The 24,516-nt window shown below is 37.6% G+C and overlaps 1 protein-coding gene across 3 annotated transcripts in view; it reads left to right on the plus strand.

The window, feature by feature from the left end:
- The window catches only part of LOC121872699 (cytokine receptor-like factor 3), a 34,881-nt gene extending 11,717 nt beyond the window's left edge, over positions 1-23,164 (plus strand). For 2 of the 3 annotated variants that reach the window (XM_042375696.1, XM_042375698.1), the window contains exons 5-10: positions 935-1,118; positions 11,625-11,868; positions 15,022-15,155; positions 16,401-16,512; positions 22,102-22,235; positions 22,361-23,164. In XM_042375696.1, the coding sequence (XP_042231630.1) occupies positions 935-1,118; positions 11,625-11,868; positions 15,022-15,155; positions 16,401-16,512; positions 22,102-22,235; positions 22,361-22,453 (901 nt within the window). In that variant the 3' untranslated portion in view covers positions 22,454-23,164. Of the gene's footprint in view, positions 1-934; positions 1,119-11,624; positions 11,869-15,021; positions 15,156-16,400; positions 16,513-18,257; positions 18,367-22,101; positions 22,236-22,360 lie in introns of all 3 variants that reach the window. The other variant, XM_042375697.1, reaches the window with a different exon arrangement.
- The last annotated feature ends 1,352 nt before the right edge of the window (positions 23,165-24,516 follow it).

Here is a 24,516-nt window from a genome sequence, read left to right on the forward strand (position 1 = left end):
TGGAGGAGAAGGAAGAAGAGAAGGCATTGGGGTGGAAGAGAAGTCACCCCATGGTGCCATTTCACCCATAAAATTTTAGCTCTCTGGTTTAATTCAAGATTATTTTCTTTAAATCAATGCTGCACTGCATTATATATTGTCAATATATAAAATATATTTCAAAATGACCAATAATTTGCTTGGAAACACAGAAAAAAAGCATTTAGTTGAAGAGAGTCTCAAGCAAGATGTTACCTCCAGTGAAAACAGAGAGAGACTGACGCCTGTTTGCTGTGTTAAGAGGCTGGATGCCGCGCATTAAACTAGTCACTTTACCTTCAATTTCGTTCAATAATTGTTAAAATGACTAAAAAATTGAATATTAAACTTTTAAAATTATTGAATAGTATAAACTTCTTGATATTTACAAAAATAGTAAGGAATTTAAGCCCTAGAACCGATTAATGTATTGGCGGACTGATACTAAAGCTGGTTGCCCGGTCAGTGCAAGCGAAAACATGTTGAGGTCGGTTCGTAAGAAGTTCGTTAAGCGAATTTTTTTTCGTTAACGAATTGAAGATCCTTATGGAAGGCAGTTCGTTAATCGAAATTACGTTAACCGAGGTGTTAGATTAAGCAGTCACTGTACTGTACCCTTGTATTGGTCTGAGTGCCCTCACATTTATGTAATTATACTATTAATGTAGCTACAGTTACTTATTTACTCTCAATTTTGTGTTTTATATCAAACTGTAAATATAGTTTTCCTTTTACATATTTATCATAAATCTTGGTACAATACAGTACACAATGTTTTCTTGTTTGAAGTTTTTTGTTTTCCATGTATATACAAATTCTTATGAGTTTTGCTATTAAATTACTTTTTTAATATTTATAATTGATTTAAAGGTAATGCAGATTGTACAGTAGCTTACAGCAGTGTTTTTTGTGGTAGTTTGCCTGAGGTTCCGGCTCTGTGTGCAGTACCTAGTGTTAGTGTTGAGTTCCCCGGTGAACCATCATTGATTGAAGAAGTGCAGGACCTGATTGATCAGGCAGGTCGGGTCTCAAGGATGGGTCCTGTGCAGATCACCAACATAGTGGAGCAGCCAGGTGCACTACTTGTATCCTGGGAGGAGGTCAGTTGGTCTCAGGTTCATACTAAGTCTAAGGACTGAAAAAATTTTCACTATCATGCTGTTTATCACTTTATCTCCCCTTAATTTCGTTTTTTCTTCCTCTACCACTTTTATCTGCCTTCTCATCCACTTTTACTTCCCATTTATGGTTTTTATGTCTTTTCATGTCTTTCTCTTAACTTCCTCCTGAAGCAATACAACAGTCTTTCAAAATCTCCTTCCCGCTACAGCCAATACCCAACTTGTACAGTACAGTACAGTACAGTACAGTATTTTTAACTTAACCACCCAAGATAATATAAATACTGTACAGTATTACTGTACTTTTGTTTGAATTTACTGCCACTAGCACTCATGGAAGTTATATTTGCACTTATTTTTACAAAAATTATGGAGGAAATTTATAAAGCTTGGGAGGCAGTTACCCAATAAGTAATAGTAAGATACTAACTGACTTTTGTGCAAGTAATGTGGTTGTAGAGTACTGGAAATGAGCTCCAGTTAATGAGGTTGCAGTGAGGATTTATTGTGTTTATTAGTTGTATTTGAAGATTACAGGAGTTCACAATACTGACATATACCGGTAGAATGAGAGTGGCATTTTTGACTGAAAAGAAATATTTAACATTATCATATACACTATACACGAGGTGGCTGACGGGAAGTGATCTTTGCTGAAGTGTCTCACACCCCTCCACACCAGCCAGCTGGGGCTGAGGCAGGCATTGTAAGTCTGGCAGCGAAGGGAGACTCAACGACAAGTCAGCCAGCAATCAAAATGTAAATTTTGTGAATGATGATGTATAACTATTCCCAAACATTACCTTTATTTATTGCCACAATGCTCGTTGATTCTTTGTTTTTACCACAATGGGCAAGAGGAAAGATTCAACAAAAGAGCAGATAGTGCCAATTATTAGTCTGCATAAGGGCAAGAAACCTGTAAAGGAAGTATCAAGAATTGTTGGTGTGAGTGAACGATCAGTTCAGATTTGGATTAAACAATTTCAAGATGACGGCAGGTTGGCAATACCAGTGCACAACGGACAGCCAGGGAAGACTCGAAAAACTTCGCAACGCACGTTAACTGTTCTTAAGAGGCAACTTGATGCTAATCCACGTCTGTCAGCACGGGAATTGAAAGAATAAACCCTGTACCTCTAGGTGATGTTTCTGTAAGGACCGTTCACTGCCACATCCGTGACGACCGGCAGTTTCGCAGCCACCGCGAACGCAAAAAGCCACTCCTCACCCTTGTCCAGCGGCAGCGTAGGGTCGCTTTTGCCAAGGCTAACGCTCAGTGTGATACGACCAAGTGGCAGCACGTGCTGTGGAGTGACGAGGCAACGTTTTCTTTTACTGGAAGTCTTACTTTTAATGTTCACAGGTGCCCCTGGAGTGATTCGCTTGACCCCAAGTTCACTTTTAGTACAGTTAAGCATACTCAGTTCACTAATGGTATGGGGTTGCTTCTCGTACTTTGGAACTGGTGATCTTGTGCTACCTAGGAATGTGATGATGAACCAATTTAACTACTTGGGGCTGTTTTATGATTATTTGCCCGGGTCTTTTGAAAAATGCCGCGCTGATGTGTTTATGCAGGATGGTACCTCTTGTCACACAGCAAAATATGTAATACAATGGCTTGTTGACTGTCTGGTAGACTTCATAAGTGATTGGCCAAGCAATTTGCCTGACCTTAAACCAATAGAAAATAAGTGGATCATTATCAAGTTTCGTCTACAAGGCAAGAACACAAATACCGTCCCCAAGCTGGAGGCAGCCATTCGTGAGGAGTGGAATTATTAAGACCCACAAATAATCCACAACTTGGCAGAGTCAGTTCCTTCATGCCTGCAGGATTGTATCAGGAGAAAAGGGAGGCCTATAGACTACCGGAAGTTTGTTAACTTTTCAGATTATTTTTTTATTATTATTTCATCTTGTTTATGTCCATCACTTCCCCGCGCATAATGCAATGGCGAGGAGTGTATGTATATACTGTACAGTCTCTCCTCGACTTATGGCGGGGTTCTGTCCCGACGACCAGGTCGTAAGTCGAAAAGGCTTGCCAGCCATTTTAATGGGAATTACAAACAAAAATTTTGTCACTACACAGCGCAATCACTAACGTCGGGACTCGAAAATACATAATGTGAAAAATATTTTATATACCATGGCCGTCGTATGTCCGGGTTGTCGTAAGTCGAGAAGAGACTTTATATACAGTGGTCCCTCGGTTCACGAGATTTCAGTTAACGAGCTGCCTCCCATTAGATTCTTAAATTCGGTTAACGAGTTTCTTACGAGCCGACCTCGACAAGTTTTGGCTTGCACTGGGCGGTCAACCAGCTGTAGTATTAGTCCGCCAATACATTAATCGGTTCTAGGGCTTAAATTCCTTACTATTTTAGTATACAGTATATCAAGAAGTTTATACTATTCAATAATTTTTAAAGTTTAATATTAAATTTTTTAGTCATTTTAACAATTATTGAACATAATTGAAGGTAAAGTGACTAGTTTAATGCGCGGCATCCAGCCTCTTAACACAGCAAACAGGCGTTAGTCTCTCTCTGTTTTCACTGAGGTAACATCTTGCTTGAGACTCTCTTCAACTAAACGCTTTTTTCTGTGTTTCCAAGCAAATTATTGGTCATTTTGAAATTTATTTTACATATTGACAATATATAGCTCAGTGCAGTGTTATTTTAAAGAAAATATTCTTTATTTACAACAAGTTTAACTTTGAAAAGCATGTGTTGACATTGTTTGAATCCAGCATGGGGCCTAAGAGATCAAGAAAAGCGATTTCAATCCAAACCAAGCAGGAAATCATAAAAAAACATGAACAAGGCATTAGAACAAATGCGCTATGCAAAGAATATGGCATGTCGACATCAACTGTGTCGACAATTCTTGCACAGAAAAAAAAATTTAAAGAAGTGAAAGTGAGAGACAAATCTACAAGTGTGTTTAAAAGTAGATCCCTAATTGCAGAAACTGAGAGGTTACTTATCATCTGGATTAGGGAAAAACAGATGAAAGGTGATTCAGTTTCTACTGAATTCATTTGTGAAAGAGCCAGGGAGATTTACGAACATTTAAAGACAGATCAACCTGGTTCTTCAGGCACAGAATTTGAAGATTTTCGGGCCAGCAAAGGCTGGTTCGAAAATTTTAAGAAAAGAAGTGACATTTTCAGTGTTGTTAGGCATGGTGAAGCTGCTAGTGCTGATAAGGAAGGGGCAGCAAAGTTTTAGATGAATTTAAAAAACTGACGGAAGAAGAAAATTATCTTCCACAGCAAGTGTTCAATGTGGACGAAACTGGGCTGTTCTGGAAAAAGATGCCCAAAAGAACATTCATCACCAGAGATGAAGCCTCTTTACCTGGGCATAAACCCATGAAAGACCGTCTCACTCGATTGCTTGGTGCCAATGCTTCAGGGGATTTCCGACTGAAGCCTATGTTTGTCTACCACTCTGAAAACCCCAGGGTGGTCAAGCAACAGAAAGTGGTAAGAACAAAGCTTGGAGTTTATTGGAAGTCCAACCATAAGGCATGGGTGACAAGACAGCTCTTTAATGAATGGGCTATTGATGTGTTTTGCCCTTCTGTCAAGAGCTACCTAACCACCAATAAACTCCCTTTAAAGGCTCTTCTCCTCATGGATAATGCTTCTGGTCATGACCCTGACCTTGCCAGAAATTTGGAGTATCAATTTGACTTTGTGAAAATGTTGTTTTTGCCTCCAAACACTACATCAATCATACAGCCAATGGACCAGAATGTGATCAGCAACTTCAAGAAGTTGTACATGAAGAAAATGTTTAGGAGGTGTCATCAGGCAACTTCCAATGATCCTGAACTAACACTGAAACATTTCTGGAAGACACAATTCAACATCCTGGAGGCTGTAAAATTGATTGTGTCATCATGGCAAGAAGTCTCCACTAGATCCCTCAATTCTTCATGGAAAGCACTGTGGCCATCAGTAGTCCATGATTTTGAGGGATTTGAGGAAGAAACAGAGTTGGACCAGGAGATTGTGTCCATTGGTCAGTCATTGGGCCTTGAAGTGGAGGAGGAGGATGTGGAAGAGCTTGTGATGTCTCATGAGGAGGAACTTACTCCTGATGACTTGAAGCAACTGGATGAGATGTTACAGGTAGAAGCTGACAGTGGTGAGGAGGAAATTGAAAGTGATGACCATATGTCAGCTAAACAGTTGAAAGATGTGATTTACTACTGGGAGAAGTTCAGGGAACTGGCTTCAAAGCACCCAGAAGTGGAAAAAACTGAACTAACTTTGTGTCATGTTGAGGACTCCGTGGTCTCCTTCTTTAAACATAAGTTAATGGTGAGGAGGACAGATGCCCCACAGACCACAATTGACACTTTCTTCAGTAAAAGGCAGAGGGAACAAGATGCTATCCCTCAGCCTTCCACTTCAAGAAGGAGAGAGGATGATCATGGTGGAGAATCTGTCAGTCCAGAGGTTCCTGACATTTTCATGGAAGGTGACTCACCTTCCAAGAAGCAGTAAAATGCTTCTCCTCCACCTCCACTTCCTTCTCTTCTCCCTTCTCCTCCTCCACCTCCCACTTCAAATTCACATCAGCATCATCATCCAGGAGCCTTCTACATACACACCTCAAAGTAAGTGAACTTTTCTACCATTTTGTTGAATTTAGGCAATTTTCGGTGAGCTGGAACCAATTACCCAAAAACCCATTGAAACATGGTTTCGGTTAACGAGCAACCTGCTGGAACGGATTGTGCTCGTTAACCGAGGGACCACTGTGTGTATATATATATATATATATATATATATATATATATATATATATATATATATATATATATATATATATATATATATATATATATATATATATATACATACATACATACATACATACATACATACATACATACATACATACATACATACATACGGAAAGTGAGAAACGCGTAAAGTGAACAACATAACATATGGGATTAATTGAAATAGAGACCGGGCCGACCCCCAAACTCCAATTTTTGACGACACACAACTATGTTGTAATAAAAATTTTATCTTAACTTTATGATGGTATGCACAAACAATTAATATAGAAGAGGTTAGGTTAGGAAAAATAAAGGTTAAGTTAGGAAAAATGAAGGTTAGGTTAGGAAAACTAAAAGTTAGGTTGAACACTTACGTTAGTAGAAGAGATGGGTCGGCATACGGGGATGGAGGCTGGTTCCGAGGCAGAGGGCAGGCTACTGGCCCTCAGGTGAGTCACCATCACTGTCATCCACACTTGTCAGGGCCTCCCTGACAAATCCCTCAAAGTCATATTCACTGTCTCTATCTCTGTCACTATCACTGGCTTGGGCTGGCTGTGGTGGGTTGCTGGCGAAGAACTCTGTTATGCTTTGCTGACGGCTGGTGTTTATGTTGTCGTGATAAACCTTGAAGTAGGGCTCCATTGTCTGCAACAGCTGGGTAGTAAAGATTTCATACCTGTTTGCGTCATGGTCGTCGGAAAGGAGGAGCTTGACTTTCTCAACACACTCGATGGCACCCCTAACATTACTATGGGATAAGCGGTGTTCTTCTTGGGATGACGCACCACCTGCCTCTTCACTGACGTCATCATCATCTACCATCTCGTCGGTAGTTACATCAGGATCCCTTATCACCTCCAGGATGTCGTCGTTGGTGGTCTCGGAGAAGCCTGCAGCTGTAACACTCTGCGCAGCTTCTCTGGCAAGGTCCACTGCTACTGCAACAGTCTGAACCTCACCAGTCACAGATTGACTCTGCCTTACGCCCGGAATGCCTTGCAGCACATGTCTCCATGCATGACGAACAGTTGCTACAGACAGCTGATCCCATGCCTCCACCAAGAAGTCCACAGCTTTCTTGATGTTGAATATTCTCTAGAATTGTTTGAAAAGTATTTTTTGCTCTGCCAACTGTTGATCCTCGTCGTCTTCACTCTTGCTATCGGTGGTGGTGTCACTCAGGTTACGCAACTCTTCCCTGGTGTTGGTGTAGTCGTTCAGGAGCTTGAATTTTTTTGTTGAGAATGCAGCTTTTACATTACAGATTAACTCTTGGTCCATCGGCTGTAATATAGATGTAGTGTTTGGAGGAAAGAAGACCACTTTTACGTTGGGGTGACGATCTAACAGTAGGGGCGAGTGTCCTGGTGTGTTGTCCAACAGCAACAAAATCTTGAATGGCACATTCTGTTGCTCACAGAATTTCTTTACATCTGGAACGAAACAGTCATCAAACCAGGAGAGGGACAGTGTAGAGAACATCCACGCCTTACGTGCGGTCAGCCAGTGGACATTTAGCTTGGTCATGTCCATGCTCTTGTAGGCGTGCAGCTTGCGGGCTGTGTGGATCACCGATAACTTGAGCTTACTGGTACCGGAGGCATTGGTGGTAAATAGGACGGTGATGCGCTCCTTCTGCATCTTCCAGCCCCGAATCTTGCTGGCATTCTTCACAATGAAGGTCTTGGAAGGTAGCTTTTTCCAAAAAAGACCAGATTCGTCCATGTTAAACACCTGGTCGTCGGTGTACTGTCCTTCCTCCATAATCTCACGTAAAAACGGAGGAAATTTCCTAGCCCCAGCACGGTCAGCACTAACTTCTTCACCACCAATGTTTATATTGGTGATCTTGTTCCGCATCTTAAACCTCTGTAACCACCCAGAGGAAGCATTAAAGGGTTTGGGCTCTGTAATTCCCATCTTTCGTGACACTGCAGCATACAGTTCACGTGCGTACTCCTTAACAGAGCGCGTGTCGACCGCCATGTTCCGTCGCGCCTGACGCACCAAGTAGCTCACAATTAATTTTTCCGTCTTGAGAAGCACCTGGTTGTGGAAATACTTGATCATAGAAGCACCTGTAGACTTTGTGATCTTCATGTGCTCCTTTATCTTGGCTGCATCCTTCTTTATCGTCCGGATCGTAGATTCGTTCACACCATGCTGGCGCGCCAAATCAACCTGTCTTGTTCCTTTCTCTAACTCTTGGATGATCTTGTACTTCACTTTGTAGCTTAAGGAACGTCGTGTCTTCTTGGGCTTAGGGCGGCTGGGTCCAGGCAAGGAAAGGTTTCTCTCTGGGGGGCGGTGGTCCGGCGGAAGCCATTTTACAGAACAATGAATGCACGATTACACGGTGTGGCCTGGAGGGATGAAACTGCCGCGGCTAGGTCAAGCGTCGTCTTTCCTCCCTCCCCCAGGTGGACACGTCATATTACTTTAAACCAATTACAGCTAGCAGCGGAGGGAGGTACGGATGCATGGCCAATCACAGTCCGATACGTCATATGACGTCAGTGATAACGCAACAGAGACATGCACTGCGCAACCTTACCGCGCGGCTTGCCCAGGCGGAGGAGGGAGGAGGCGGGAGGGGCGAATCTAAAAAAAACGTCGAGCCAGACACTCTCCGCGTAAAGGGGTACACGCACCGCAGAATGTGAGCATCCTGGGTTCCGGCAGGGTACCACGTAAACGTGGAAACGTGGAATGTGGGACCGCGTAAAGTGAGGGTTGACTGTATATATACTGTATATATATACAGTATATATATACAGTATATATATACAGTATTATATATATATATATATATATATATATATATATATATATATATATATATATATATATATATATATATATATATATATACAGTACTCCCTCTTTATCGACGGGGGTTACGTTCTGTAAACGGCCGTCGATAAAGAAACCGTCGATACCGTGATGGTTACGTAATTTTTCTAACTATTATTAGCATATGTTGAATAAATGTACCTTTAAGCATTAATGCGTTTCCTTTACGCATAACCTTAAATAATAGTGTATAAATAATAATATAATAAGTGGACAAAAATACTAGCAAACTTACGATTTCATTTATTGAAGTGAACATCGGTCCTTACAGTAAACAAAAATCGAGTAACATCTCAAGAACATCGGAAGCTTAGGTAAAGTCTTTTGTTTCCGTCTGTATTTTATCTATTTTACATTGAAATACATCACGTTTCAGCAAAACTACTATTTATTTCGAGGAATATATTCATTCAGGCGCAGTTTAGGTAAAATATCGTGTGATGTAATAATTTTTTAACTGAAAGCGATTAAAAAAACCGTAGCCTGTAGCCCTGTTCAAGGAGAGGACTGGGAGAAGCTGTTTGGTGCCAAAATAAAAATCCGGCTAAATAATCCGTCGATAATCGAAACCGTGGATAAAAATCCGTCGTGAAATCGGGGTCTAGAGTGTATGTATATATATATATATATATATATATATATATATATACTCTGACCTGCCGTCGGGACTTCCGACCGCCTCAGATATAGATAAAAAAAAAAAAAAATTTTAAATGACACCGCATTTTCTATACGGAAACGTTTCCAGTTAATGTAGTCTCCTGATATTAGAAATTATGGGGCCCCATGTGCATTCAGCTGACTACATTAAGGTTAACTGCTCAGTGACACTGTATCCATTCCTTATTATTTATTACTTTCACTGTACTGTATCCATTCATCATTATTCATTACTTTTACTGTACTGTATTTCATTGTAGATTTTTTTTTTTATCTACAGTTTACCCTATAACTTTCGGTCAATTGAACCCAGAGGGTCGCGTTAAGTGAATAACAAAACATATGGGATTAATTCAATAGAACCAGCCCGACCCCCAAACTCCACTTTTTGTGACAAATAACTATGTTGTAGTAAAAATAACATCTTAATTTTATGATGGTACATGCACACAATTAATACTTAAGAGAAATAAATACAGTCGCCAAGTTAATGTCCATTCAAATAATGGACTCAACCCTCCCTCTTCTCACACTACACTCACTGGCTCTTCCTCTGAGAAAGGGGAAAACCAGGTATAGTAATAAATAATTCCTCAAACTAAAGTTAGGATAATATAATTGACATTGCTGGATTCCTTGTAAGACCAGGAATATTTTGAATATAAATGTCATATTTTTTCACAAAAATAACATATTTACTCAGAATAAACTTTACATCTAAAATTTGTATGTCTAATGCAAAATCTATGATGTTTATATTCAAAATGATCAGCAAATTGTAAGAATTCCAGCAATGTAAATTATATTCTGGCGGATAATTTGTATGAATTTTATGAGCTAAAACAAATATCTTCAGTTAATAAAAAAAAAAATATTCTTCAAACTATCTGTCAATCAAAGTACCCCACCTTGCCTTCCCCCTCTTCCAACCGCGTGGTCAGTCCCAACCCTCACCCCCACCCACAATCCTCCATTCAAGAGTTTTTAACATTTAGTATTAAATAATACTTCAGATTAAAGTTAGGATGGATAATATAATTGACATTGCTGGATTCCTGTAAGACCAGGAATATTTTGAATATAAATGTCATATATTTTGGACAAAAGATAACATAATTACCTTGAGAACAATTTTTATCTAAAAATTGTATGTTTAATCACAAAATATATGTTGTTTATATTCAAAATGATCCCAGAATATAAGAATTCAAGCAATGTATATTATATTCTGACGGAGTAATTTGTATGAATTTTTATGAGCTAAAACAAATATCTTCAGTTAATAAAAAAAATAATTCTTCACTGGGTAACAGATGGTCGGTCGGTCCCTCCCTCCCCCCACCCCCACCCCCACCAACGTCCCAAGGAGATGTGTGGGATAACCACTAAATTTAATAAATAATACCTCAAACTAAAGTTAGGATAATATAATTGACATTGCTGGATTCCTGTAAGACCAGGAATATTTTGAATATAAATGTCATATATTTTGGACAAAAGATAACATAATTACCTAGAGAACAATTTTTATCTAAAAATTGTATGTTTAATACAAAATATATGTTGTTTTATATTCAAAATGATCACAAATTATAAATTTCAGCAATGTAAATTATATTCTGGCTGGGTAATTTGTATGAATTTTATGAGCTAAAACAGGCAGTCAGGCAGGGTGGCGGGGGGGGTGGTCTGAAATCAAAAATAGCTCTGAGCGGACACTCACGCGTATATGATGAAAATGCGCGTTAAGTGAAAGTTCAGCTTTGGCAAGGCACCGTGTATATCAAAGCAACGTTAAGTGAAAGCGTTAAGCGGGTAATACTGTATATAGGACTTCGACCTGGATTTGGTCCCTAACTAAATGAGATGAGAGTCTGGAAATTATTATATATATATATATATATATATATATATATATATATATATATATATATATATATATATATATATATATATATATATATATATATATATATATATATATATATATATATATATATATATATATATATATATATATATATATATATATATATATATATATATATATATACATTATATATATATATATATATATATATATATATATATATATATATATATATATATATATATATATATATATATATATATTTCATGTCTTAACACAAATTTCAGGTGGATGAAGATGTATCGGATGATGGGCTGGAATTCTGTTTTGAGTGTAGTAACACTGGAGCCACTGATCGTCACACTGCAGAGTTTCACACAAAGTATGTAGGGCCCGACTATTCATTTTTGCTGCGTGACCTTATGGCTGGAGAGTCGTACCTGCTTAGAGTGGCATCAAGACGGGAAGGCTCCAAGACCTTTGGACCTTGGAGCCTGGTACAGTCTTCTGTAACAAACATCCCACATTTCAGTAAGTTCATATGTTTATTATAACCATTTCATTAAAAAGACCAATCTTGCTGGTGTATTTTGAGATACTGTATGTAGGATTTACATTTAGAAATATTTGAGTAAATTATATTCTTCTGACTGTCGAATTTAAACCACTGTATTATTTGCTCATAAGGAACATGAATGTCAGGTTGTTGGGTTGTCCACTGAGTATCAGGTGAGAGAGAATGTTTTCAGAGAACATTCACAATCCTGTGATATACCTTCATGGGTGATTAAGGTCAGATGTTCTACTGCTTGAAATGAGAAATATAGTAGGTATATAATTTTCATTGTAATAAATAAAACATTGGCCTCTTTCCTTCCCAAGTTCTTACATACATATACTGTACAGTACTGTACAGTTCAGGTAATTTGATAGATACTTCAAACGCAGTTTTTGCCCATGATTAGTATCAGTTTAATGGTTACATCATTTATCAATTTAGTCTTTGTCTTCTCAGTTTTAAATATTAACTTTCTGCATCACAGATTTGAGTTCTTAATATTTATCTGTTGATGATCATTGAATATTTCTTTCATAAAAAAATTGTGTTCTTCAATCTTATAGCTAGCCATATATTTTTTTATATACAGTGGTCCCTCGGTTAACGAGTTGCCTTCCATAAGATTCTTAACTACGAGCCAACCTGAACATGAATTCGCTTGCATTTGGCAGTCCACCAGCTGTAGTATTAGTCCGCCAATACAGTAATCGGTTCTAGGGCTTAAATTCCTTACCATTTTAGCAAATATCATGAAGTTTATACTATTCAATAATTTTAAAAGTTTAATATTAAATTTTTTAGTCTTTTTAACAATTATTGAACATAATTGAAGGTAATGAAACTAGTTTTATGCGTGCCATCCAGCCTGTCAACACACCATACAGGCGTCAGTCTTTGTATCTTTTCAGTGGAGGTAACATCTTGCTTGAGACTCTCTTCAACTAAATGCCTTTTTTCTGTTTTTGCAAGCAAGTTATTGGTCATTTTGGAATTTATTTTACATATTGACAATATATAATGCAGTGCAGTGTTGATTTAAAGAAAATAGTCTTGAATTGCACCAAGAGAACTAAAATTTCATGGGTGAAATGGCGCCATGGGGTGACTTCTCTTCCACCCCAATGCCTTCTCTTCTCCCTTCTCCACCCCCATTCTAATTCCCATCATCATCATCATCCAGGAGCCTTCTACATACACACCTCAAAGTAAGTGTACTTTTCTACCTTTTTTGTTGAATTTAGGCAATTTTTGGTGAGCTGGAACCAATTACCGAAAAATCCATTGAAACAATGGTTTCGGTTAACGAGTTTTTCGGTTAACGAGCAACCTTCTATAACGGATTGTGCTCGTTAACCGAGGGACCACTGTACTGCACCCACACTCCATCTTCTTCCTGTCCTTACACTGGACTCATGGAGGATGACCTTCACTTAACCTCCAGAGAGACCAGTTAATCATTACTGGTACAGCTATCCAGTATGAATATTATCAACAGTCAGTCATTATTACAGTGAACCCTCGAAGATTCGGACAAATTTTGGGGTTTTGGGGCTAAGAAGCCTCCTTAAGAAGCATCCTAAAAGATAGCAAAGGTCATCTCAGGCCCGTGCAACTAATATGTCAACGCGCGGGACACAGGTGCCCGAGGCGGGAAACGTAAACAGAGTTGTCAATTGTTGTTTGTGGGAATATTATTTAATTCACTCAAATAATGATACAATGTTTCTTATTATGTTATCGTAGGTAAATGCATGGTTTATATAATTTGTTTATCACTGTGGCACTCACCATTTTCAAATATGACTACAGTACAAGATCTGTATTTCTCCCATACGTATTTCGATCATACAGTACGCCTGGCAACGGGACGGAGTAAGGGGAGTGAGTGACTGCTAGGCGAGCATTGTCTGCTGTTGTAACTCCTCACTCCCTGCCATATTTCACTGGATTTACTGTTATTATTAGTGTTTACTGATATAACAGTGATTAATCATGGCATTGTAGCCAAGTTAGACTCATCACTGTAACTACCGGGCTACTGGGTCAAGCTGTGCGGTGATATGTTTTTTTTGTTTTTTTCAACTCACATTTTCGGGTAGACATACGTAACTTTCTTCATTTATTTTTACTCAGTTACATGCACTCACCATCCTACATACATAGTGTGAAAAATGGAAAAACAATAATTGTCCTAAGGTCAAACACATAAAGGGAATATCCATTTCTTTGCACATGAGTTAGCTGGCTCAGTGAGGAAGCAGAAGGAGACCGCAGAATGTAACGGGTGGGGAGTATTGCTAGGGAATCAGCGTCCCAGCTGGTCTCCATTGCTATGATGAAGCAGGGAGTGTATGCAAATGGCGACTGTGTTAAACTTTCATTTGGCCTTTATTTACTGATTTGACATTACAGTATTTTTTTTTGTAACTTATTTGTTGGTATTATTTTTATTTGTTTCTCACATTTATTGGTACCACTGTATATATTATTTTAAGAAATTTATGCCTACAGGAGAAAAATAAACAAAAATTTTTCCTAAGAACTCTCTGCTAAAATGACAGGTGCATCTTATATGCTGTAAAATACGGTTCTGTTTTTTAGTGTGTTTTTTATATGATTATTTACAATTTTTATACATTTAGTTCATTTGTCGGAAGATATGGACAATCGGCTTTTACGGACAGGAGGTCCCCCCTTTTAGTCTGGATCTTCGAGGGTTCACTGTATTATGTACAGTACTGTAGTTCCAGTGTTTATGTATAACCAAGTCCCCTTTTTTTTTACGTTTACAAAATTCACATTGATCGGGGAGGCAGGAAATGTGGAATTCACACTTTGAAGGATTACTTATATAACTACTGTACTTCCTTGAGGTAAGGAATTTCATGATGGCTATGGTCATTGTTACCATGTGACTCGTTCCATTATACCACTTCCAAAATGCTCTCTTTTTCATAGCCACTGGCCTGAGCCTCTCTTCTGTTCTGGCTGTAGTGAACCTCCATGAATTTTCATGTTTTCTTCCTGTCATTTTATTTGATAGATGATGAATGTTTACTTCGTATTTGTATTGTTGTTATAAATAGACTTGTTGGATTAATGTGTGTTTTACTGACACTGTCTAGGATGGAAGAAAGGTTGTTCCTCAGGATGGAGTATAGCAGATGATGGCCGTCTTGCTTCCAAAGTAACCAGCGACTTGGAGGTCCTCCACTCAGATGGCCCCTTGCTAAGAGCAGGATCCTCTGTTTTATTTAAGGTAATTAGTGAGGTTTTACTAGTTTATATTCAGAGCTTCACTTTTTTTCTTCTTGTCATGATGCGGTGGTTGGTCTCAAGCAATCAAGACCTCTCTTGTTATTATTTCTTTAGTTTATTCCTGTCATGTCACAGCCCTTCATCATCCTCATAACTCACTTGGCATCATGTTCAGTCATTCTTGCACACTGTTGTTTTCTGAACATCCATATCCCTTTTTCTCTTGTGCCTCCATCTTTCTCTTGGTACTCTGCTGTTTTTTACCATCAACCTCTTGAGTTATACATTTATATACATCAATCCCTCGTATCCAATAGTGTACAGTATTATTTATATGCCATATCACCTAAGCAAACCCTTATCAGCTTTTTGATCAACACTTTTTACCTTTGTGTTACCCTTTATCCTAGTTCCTTACCATTTACATCATAATCACCTCTTATATTGCTTACAAGCACACACAATTTCTGTTGTTACCAACACACATTTTCCTCTAGCTTGCAGGATCCTTACTTCTCACCCGTCAGCTCAACTATTATCGTGTACTGTACCTGTCTATCTTTGCCTAATTTTATACACTTCTCTCTTTGTGCACAACTAAATGCATCTATTAATTTTATTTCTTCAAGAATTATTTGACTCAACTTGTCAATCTTTTTCCCATTCACCAACAGATCCTCATCCAGATAACTAAAACTTCTCACATCCTCCATCCGACCTCAGCCCCCACTGTCTATCATCCATTATCCATTGTGTGTCAGTCAACTTGTGGTCCATTTGTAACTTTTACTAAACCTTCACTCCAGTTTACACCAAAGTTGGAATGGATCTTAGTTATGTGTCATATGGATGGCTTCCCTTAAAAAAAAAGGAAATTTTAATTTGTTTACAGGTATTTGATGTTGGTCCTTAAAAATTATTTTTAGCCATTTGTACTGTATGTGTAAAACTTTTTTTTTTTTTATGGTTAAACGATGTATTTTTTCTGGTAAGCTGTACTCCTTCCTGATGACATACTTCAAGGTGCTTTTTGTTTTTTGTCAGCTTTAAGGTGAAGCCTGTACTGTAGTGTACAGTATATCAATTTAAATAATTTTTTACACTAATATTTCATTTGGTAGCTCGAATGGTGTGTCCAACATTTAGCAGTGTACCCGGTAGTGTATTGACTATGGTGTGTGGCAGTGGGTAGATTAATTATTTGTGCATAACATATTATTCAGCAATGTTGTATTTATGAGAACAGATAGTGTGTGGAGGTGTAGGCTGCAGTGACGAGGGTGTTGGTCTATGCTGCCAGCCTGTGACTGGCCCAGAACAGCTCCTCTTGCCTGGTGCGCTCTTCCTTAGTGCTCAAGGTTGGTTCACAACTGTTACTGTATTGAATTTTTTTTATTGAAAAATATATTTGTAGAGTATAAATTTATAAGCTGAATTTACTCTTGTGTGAAAACTTTTTCGGTATAAAATTTTTAATAATACTGTTCTGTATTTAAGAATTTAAGAATTACATTTTATGAGGAAGTTTCTACAGTAATCCCGTGTTTTTCGTGGGAATTATGTTCCTGAAACCCCCGCGAGACGCCAAAACCGTGAACAGTGTCGGATTTAGACCTGTGGAGGCCCATGGGCAGCCTCTTTGTGGAGGCCCCCCTCATAACTACCCAAGAGGGTGGAGTGGCGAGTGAAGCGAGCCTAAACATCTGGGAGTTCCGGGGGGCGCTGTAAGCCCCCGAGAAAATTTTTAAATTTGAACACTTCTTTGGAGAATTTTGAAGCCATATGCAGTTATATTGAGGAAATTAGAACATTGAGAAATTTTTAATTAACTGTATATTTATTGATAGTGTACAAATTCCCAACACACACACACACACACACACACACAAAAGTGAGACATGACTGGAGTCATTCATGTGGTTTCAAGTCGACCAGCCCTGATATAGCTACTACCGCACATGTCAAAATTTTCAAGAGACTTCACAGAAATGAATATATTATTGTTTATTACAGAGAGATGATTCTTTGCATTATTAATCAGATAAACCTCTACTCAAATAATGGTTCTGTCCAAGAATGCATGTATAGGCTTCTTTAAGTCCAAGGTCAGATAGATTCAGAATAAGTATTAACTCAACTATAAATAAAATTGAAGTTTTGCATCCAATAGTAAAACAAATAAACAATTTAATGAATTTGATAAAATTATAACAAAAGTATGAACATGTTGGAAAAAACTAGAATTTTAATAAAAATAACTGCCATCTACCATGGATAATGGATATATTGAACACAAACATTGATCAATTGCAAAATAGAAAATAAACATTACCTTTATTTACAGACCAGGCACTTTACGTGACCTGGCCGCTGCAAAGTTTTTGATCAACTTTTCGAAGTTAACCTCTCTGAGGATGTCATATTCGATACTCATCAAAGCCAGGTGGCTGAGCCTATCATGACATATTGTAGTACAAAGTCTGTTTTTAATAAACTTCATTTGCAAGACATGTTCTAGGAAATGACAACTGACAAGATCATTCATCACTGAGCGGCAACGACGTCACTCAACAAGCACACATGACAATGCTCTCTCTCATTTTACATCTGCAAGACGTGTTTATGTCTACTCGTGGGAAGTTCACGAATCATGGGCGACGCAAGTCTCCTCTTTAATCGACAGACACATGACAACCGATGTGCAGATACTACACGACCCAACCCCCTCCGACCTACTGTCAACAAACACAGCGCCCTGATGGCATTTGTAATGGAAATGATAATGAAAAATATATTTTATTTGTTTTTTTTTATCTCAATTTCGTTATTCCATGTAGTTCATTTTTAATCAATATATGTTTGTGGAATTCTAAATATATTATTAGCAACACAAACAATAGCATTCATTAAAAATATACGGTTCATAGGAAAACCAGGTTTTCATAAATTTCAAGGAGTAGCTAGCCTAATTTCTGTCACGCTTCTTGCTGAACTTAGTTTTACGTGATGGAATAGATAAACATGAATTTTAAAGAATGAAAATAAAAATAATCCAAATGAATAAACAAATAAATAAAATGTTGTAATATGTGGAGGCCCCCAGATTGTGGAGGCCCCCTGGGCAGCTGCCCACTTTGCCCTCTCCTGAATCTGGCCCTGACCGCGAATACTCTTTTAGGAATCATTGTACCTGTGACCACCAAACAGCTCCGGTAGGTCATGCACTTAACCACACCACGCTCTCCACTCACGGCCCAGTGGTCACACTGATCATTGATGCACTGTACCGGCATTTACTAACATCATTATTTGAAACTACTGTAATCATATTGTAGTATAATAATGGAAAAACGTAGACACAGTTATATACCAAAAAATATTATTTACAAGTACAGTCGACCCTCGTTAATTTGAACCCCTTTAATCCGGATTTCGGATAATTCGGACAAAATCTGAACGAACTTTTTTTTTTTTTTTTTTTTTTTTTTTTTTTTTTAGGATTTGTAGGAATATTACCTATGCGGACCTTAAGCTAAAATGCTGGTCCATGACTGGGATACAGGAGCAACTTTACTTAAATGATATTTACCATTTACTGCCAGTAAACAATGGAAACATAAAATATGTACCAATTAGTAATGAAAAGTTGTGCAGTTCCTTCAGCAAATGAAGCTCACCAACTTACAATAGGCTAAATTACCTTACAACGTGTTTTCAGTAGTCTATGTTGAAGTTCTTAGCACAGGCTAACTTATCATATCATATACGGTATCACAGTTCTCATTGATCTACAAAAAATACCGGTAATAAAAACCTTTTCGATATTTCACACTTAATATAATACCCGGTAATCTACTTCAACCTCCTATTGTTTACAACGACGCATCACGCACCACCAGCTGTTGAGTATCAGCTAGACGGTACACGTGTTTTTCGAATCGTTTTCAGTTAAAAAACTGTTACATCACATGTATATTTTACCTAAACTGCGCCTGAATGAATATATTCTCGGAAATAAATAGTAGTTTTGCTGAAACGTGATGTATTTTAATGTAAAATAGGATAAAATACATGACGAAAACAAAAGACTTTACCTAACTTCCGATGTTCTTGAGATGTTACTCGTTTTTTTAATAGTTTTCGGTTAAAATACTGTTATATTACAATGGTATTCTATTCATACTGTGCTTGATATAATACATTCACGGAAATGTAATATTTTTGCTGAAATTACGTACGTATTACAGTGGAAAGTGGGATAAAATCGTGACGAAAACAATGACTTTGAAGTATAATGCAATATTAACCCCTAAATCGGTTAATTCGGACAATCGGCTAAAACGGACACCCTTCCCCCCTATTAGTCCGAATTAACGAGGGTCGACTGTAAATAAAAAATTTATATTTCGCTGAGGTCGGCAACACCCGCATTGCCAGCCTCTCCCTGCTGTCCCGGCGTCTGCCCGCCCTCACAGTCACGCCAGCCAGCCAGTCCTCTTCCACCCACATTCCTCCACTTGAAGACTTGTATTCTGACAAAAGACACAAATGAATTGTCAGTCTTCACCACATCTCGAGCCATAGCTCATACCACCTCTGAGCTTGTCCAATAAAACTGTTTTTTCCATTAAGGTCATCACTATTCTTGATCTCTTGGTCACTTTAGAGTCTTTGCTAGTAATATTTGCCTTTGATGAGGCTGGCTTACGTCCCGGAGCCATGTGGAATGCACGTGGGAGGACAAACAGAAGAGGTAATCATAGTTCACGGTAGGCAGTGTGGACTGAGGCTTCTCGGAGCAGCGGGTGTCTGAGGCGGGAAAGGGTGGCGTCTGTTTGCCGCACCGCACAGGGGAATATCGAAAATGGCGCAAATTAAAATATTTGTTTTTAAAGGATATTTTATATACAGTGACCCCTCGTTTAACGAACACCTCGGTTAACGCAATTTCGATTAACGAACTGCCTTCCATAAGGATCTTCAATTCGGTTAACGAAAAAAAATTCGCTTAACGAACTTCTTACGAACCGACCTCAACATGTTTTCGCTTGCACTGACCGGGACAACCAGCTTTAGTATCAGTCCGCCAATACATTAATCGGTTCTAGGGCTTAAATTCCTTACTATTTTTGTAAATATCAAGAAGTTTATACTATTCAATAATTTTAAAAGTTTAATATTCAATTTTTTGTCATTTTAACAATTATTGAACATAATTGAAGGTAAAGTGACTAGTTTAATGCACGGCATCCAGCCTCTTAACACAGCAAACAGGAGTTAGTCTTCTGTTTTCACTGAGGTAACATCTTGCTTGAGACTCTTCAACTAAATGCTTTTTTTCTGTGTTTACAAGCAAATTATTGGTCATTTTGAAGTTTATTTTACATATTGACAATATATAATGCAGTGCAGTGTTGATTTAAAGAAAATAATCTTGAATTACACCAAGAGAACTAAAATTTTATGAGTGAAATGGCACCATGGGGTGACTTCTCTTCCACCCCAATGCCTTCTCTACTCCCTTCTCCTCCACCCCCATTCTAATTCCCATCATCATCCAGGAGCCTTCTACACACACACCTCAAAGTAAGTGAACTTTTCTACCATTTTTTGTTGAATTTATAAAATTTTCGGTGAGCTGGAATAATCTAGTTCAGTTGATTCTAGGATCACTGTTATACTGTTATCTTTTGAATTTACAAAATAAATAAAACCAAAAAAACTGCGGGATTACTGTACAGTGGTCCCTCGGTTAACAAACGGTTCGATTAACGAAATTTCGGTTAACGAATTACCTCCTATAAGGATCTTCAATTCGGTTAACGAACAAAACTTTAATTAACGAAATCCTTACAACAAACACGTTTTGTTGTGAGCATCAGCTGATCAGCTGATGGGCTAGTCTGCCAATTCAGTAATCTGTTCTATGTTTACATTCGTTTCCAATGGAGTAAATATCAAGAAAGTTGTGCTCTTTAATATTTTTGCATTTTTTATATTAAAATTATTAGTCATTTTAACATTTATTTAATATTGATAATATATGCAGTACAGGGAACTAGTTTTTTGTGCGCCCATCAGCCGCTTGACTCAGCCACCAGGCGTCAGTTGGGCTCTGTTGACAGTGGAGTGAACATCTATTTTGTTGGTGTCTTGAATATTTTTGCATTTTTCATTAAAATTATTGGTCATTCTGAAATTTAGTTAACATATTGATAATATATAGCGCAGTGCAGTGTTGATTTAAATAAAATAATCTTGAATTACACCTAGTGAACTTAAAATTTTATTGGTGAAATGACGGCATCAAGCATGGGTCCCTGAAAGGTGATTTCTCCTCCATCCCCACTTCCTTCTCTTCTCCCTTCTCCTCCACCCCACTTCTAATTCCCATCATCATCATCATCATCATCAACCAGGAACCTTCTACATACACACCTCAAAGTAAGTGTACTTTACTGCATTTTTTTTTTACTTTGTATGTACTTTTCTGTGAGCTGGAACCAATTACCCAATATCCCATTGAAACAATGGATTCGGTTAACGAAATTTTCGGTTAACAAACGACTTGTGGAACGAATTGTGTTCGTTAACCGAGGGACCACTGTATTGTATATATAAAAATTTTTTTTTTTTTTTTTAAGTTAAGGATAAAAAGACAATGAATTCCTAAAGTGGGTGAGGGTGTAAAGTGTAGATTTTTTATCAAAATTGACAAAACTCCACTGGAAAAAGAGGATCCCTGCAAGTCCATAGGCTGTACTGTATACTAATCCTCCCTGTCAACTGAATGGTTGTACAGTAAACAAAATATGATAACTGTACATGTTAAGAAAAATCTTTTCGTCCTAATTACCATTGGAAATAATTTTAAATTTGTTAAAAAACTGGTTTCTAGTATGTGTTTAATATTGATAGATTTATTAAAATGGAAACTAACTTTCTAGGATGTGTGTTTTTGGATGGCGTGAGTCGTGTGACTCGATTACCAGCCATTCAAGACAAGTCACAAGTCAGCTTTGCTGTGGAGAAAGTATCTTCGACCAAATTCAGAGTATATATTGAGAGCCAGGAGAAGCAGGTAAGCTCGTAAATCATTTATCAGTTTTAGACAACATATTGTTTACTTTAAAACTTTATGAATAAAGGAAAATAAGCATAATACGTATTTAATATTCATTTACTGTTTCTGGTCTTGTCTTGCAGGTAACTTATGAATGGGGTATTCCAAGTGCACAGGATGGTTTGTATTTTGTTGCAACGTTTGGTGAAGCACGGTGGAAAATAAGTGTTCATTAGTAGGTAATATTGTTTAAAAAGTATCAGATCTCAATTAAACTTTTATCTATGTACTTTTCTAATATGTTTTATGCTGTGGCTCTTGCATGGCAAATATATATTTAACTAAAGATGAAATTGAACTAAAGTCTTGAATCTCATTATGTGCCTATAGTAAACTAGGAATATCAGAATATTAATAAAGTATTCTATATTAGTTTGAAAATGGAGAATATATTACTTAAAGATTCACAATTGATAAATACTATTTTCTAAAACTTTTTTTCATTACATATTAGATTTATTTCCTCAGTAAAATCGGAAACGAGATCCTTCACTCATGCTGTGTTGAAGCAAGTTATATCTGATTGTTGCTTTTAGATCTCAGATACAAGTCAGTCAAATTGTATGTTCTGCAGAACACTATATTCCATATTCCAGTGATAGTATCCAAACACATGGTAAAATTATTTGTTCGCCACCCTGGATTTTCAAGCTTTAACTGTCCTTGGGTTATTAATAAATGGATTAAAATAAAGGAATGAAATGCTTGAGCTTAAGATGTGTAAGAAAATTATAATAGTGAAGAATCATTTCACTATCTGCCGTATAAGTTTGTACATATATTAGCAGTTACTCTCACATTATGTCAAATAAAAAAGTTTTCTTTCAGTGTATACATTTAATGTCATTTACTGTATTTGGAAAAAAAAATACATTAATAGATATTCAGTGTCTAGTCCAATCCCAAACTTGGTGATACATGTGTAGAACTTTTTGAGTTGGTTTTGATGGAAACTTCTCAACAGTAAATTTCTACGATCTGTGGTTAGCTTATTAATATTTTAGCAGTACAGTTCTTCCACATGCCCATCCCACTTCTTGTGAGCCTTTCTCTTCTGTGTTCTTAAGTATTTTGCCAGTGTTGTCTCTTGATTCAGTCTAGTTGTGGTTATTACCTGGTCAACAACTTATTCTCTCTCCCTCATTTCTAAAATGTTCTCATACCATTTGATCATCAGCCTCCTGGATTCTTCATACCAGAGCTCTCACCTGCCTACTTTTCATGGGGTCAATTCTTCATTCTAGGAAGACATCATCAAAATTATGTTACTCACAGATTCTGGAAATTTTCACATTAAAATTTTGTATCATTTATTATCATCATCACCATCATCATCATCATCATCATCATCATCATCATCGTCATCATCATCATCACCACCACCATTATTATAAAATGTAACTTTTTCACATTCAGACCAAGATGGTGCATAATCCCCATCAAACATCTTAACACCTTCAGTTATAAAAAAAAAATAAGCAACACTTGAAACTTGTGTTGAAAATTCTTCTTACCGGCTTAGGAATTTCAAAAGCAAAGCAGTAATGTAAGCTGGTAAAAAGAAATGAGAATACTGCATACAGAAAGGATGAGGGTTGCCTCAGTGAGCCTATGCAAGTGATAAAGTAGAAGAAACCATAAAAAAAATTGGAAAGTTAAAAATAGTGACTGATATGGAATTATGTTAGGCTTTGGGTTGATAACATTGAATTTTAGAAAGTGCGGTACAGTATACAGTCGACCCTCGTTAATTCGGACTTATAGGGGGGGAAGGGTGTCCGTTTTAGCCGATTGTCCGAATTAACCGATTTAGGGGTTAATATTGTATTACTGTATATTTAAAAGAAAATGCAGCGAGTTTGTCCTTAGCCTTGCATATGCTTTTTAACACCATACTCGTCACAAACTCTAGCCACCGAAGCACCAGTCTCTAACTTCCTTATAAGTTCCAGTTTCTGGTTCACAGAAAGGGTCACATACTTCCTCTTTGGCGTATTACTCCCCCTTGAAGACATGATGTAAAATACAAGGCTGAAAGATGCCTAATCACTGAAATATCAACTTGCAGGGCAACACAACACTGATACTCGAATATGGCGCTAACTCAACAGTGACTGGCGCGCGCCATCTATCGGACAATCCCAGAACCAGAAATTTGTTACGGACAGTCCCTTGCTCAGTTCAGATTTCGTCCGAAATCCGGATTAAAGGGGTCCGAATTAACGAGGGTCGACTGTAT

The sequence above is a fragment of the Homarus americanus genome, unplaced genomic scaffold, assembly GCF_018991925.1.
Source record: "Homarus americanus isolate GMGI-L3 unplaced genomic scaffold, GMGI_Hamer_2.0 scaffold39155, whole genome shotgun sequence".
Taxonomy (NCBI): Eukaryota; Metazoa; Arthropoda; class Malacostraca; order Decapoda; family Nephropidae; genus Homarus; species Homarus americanus.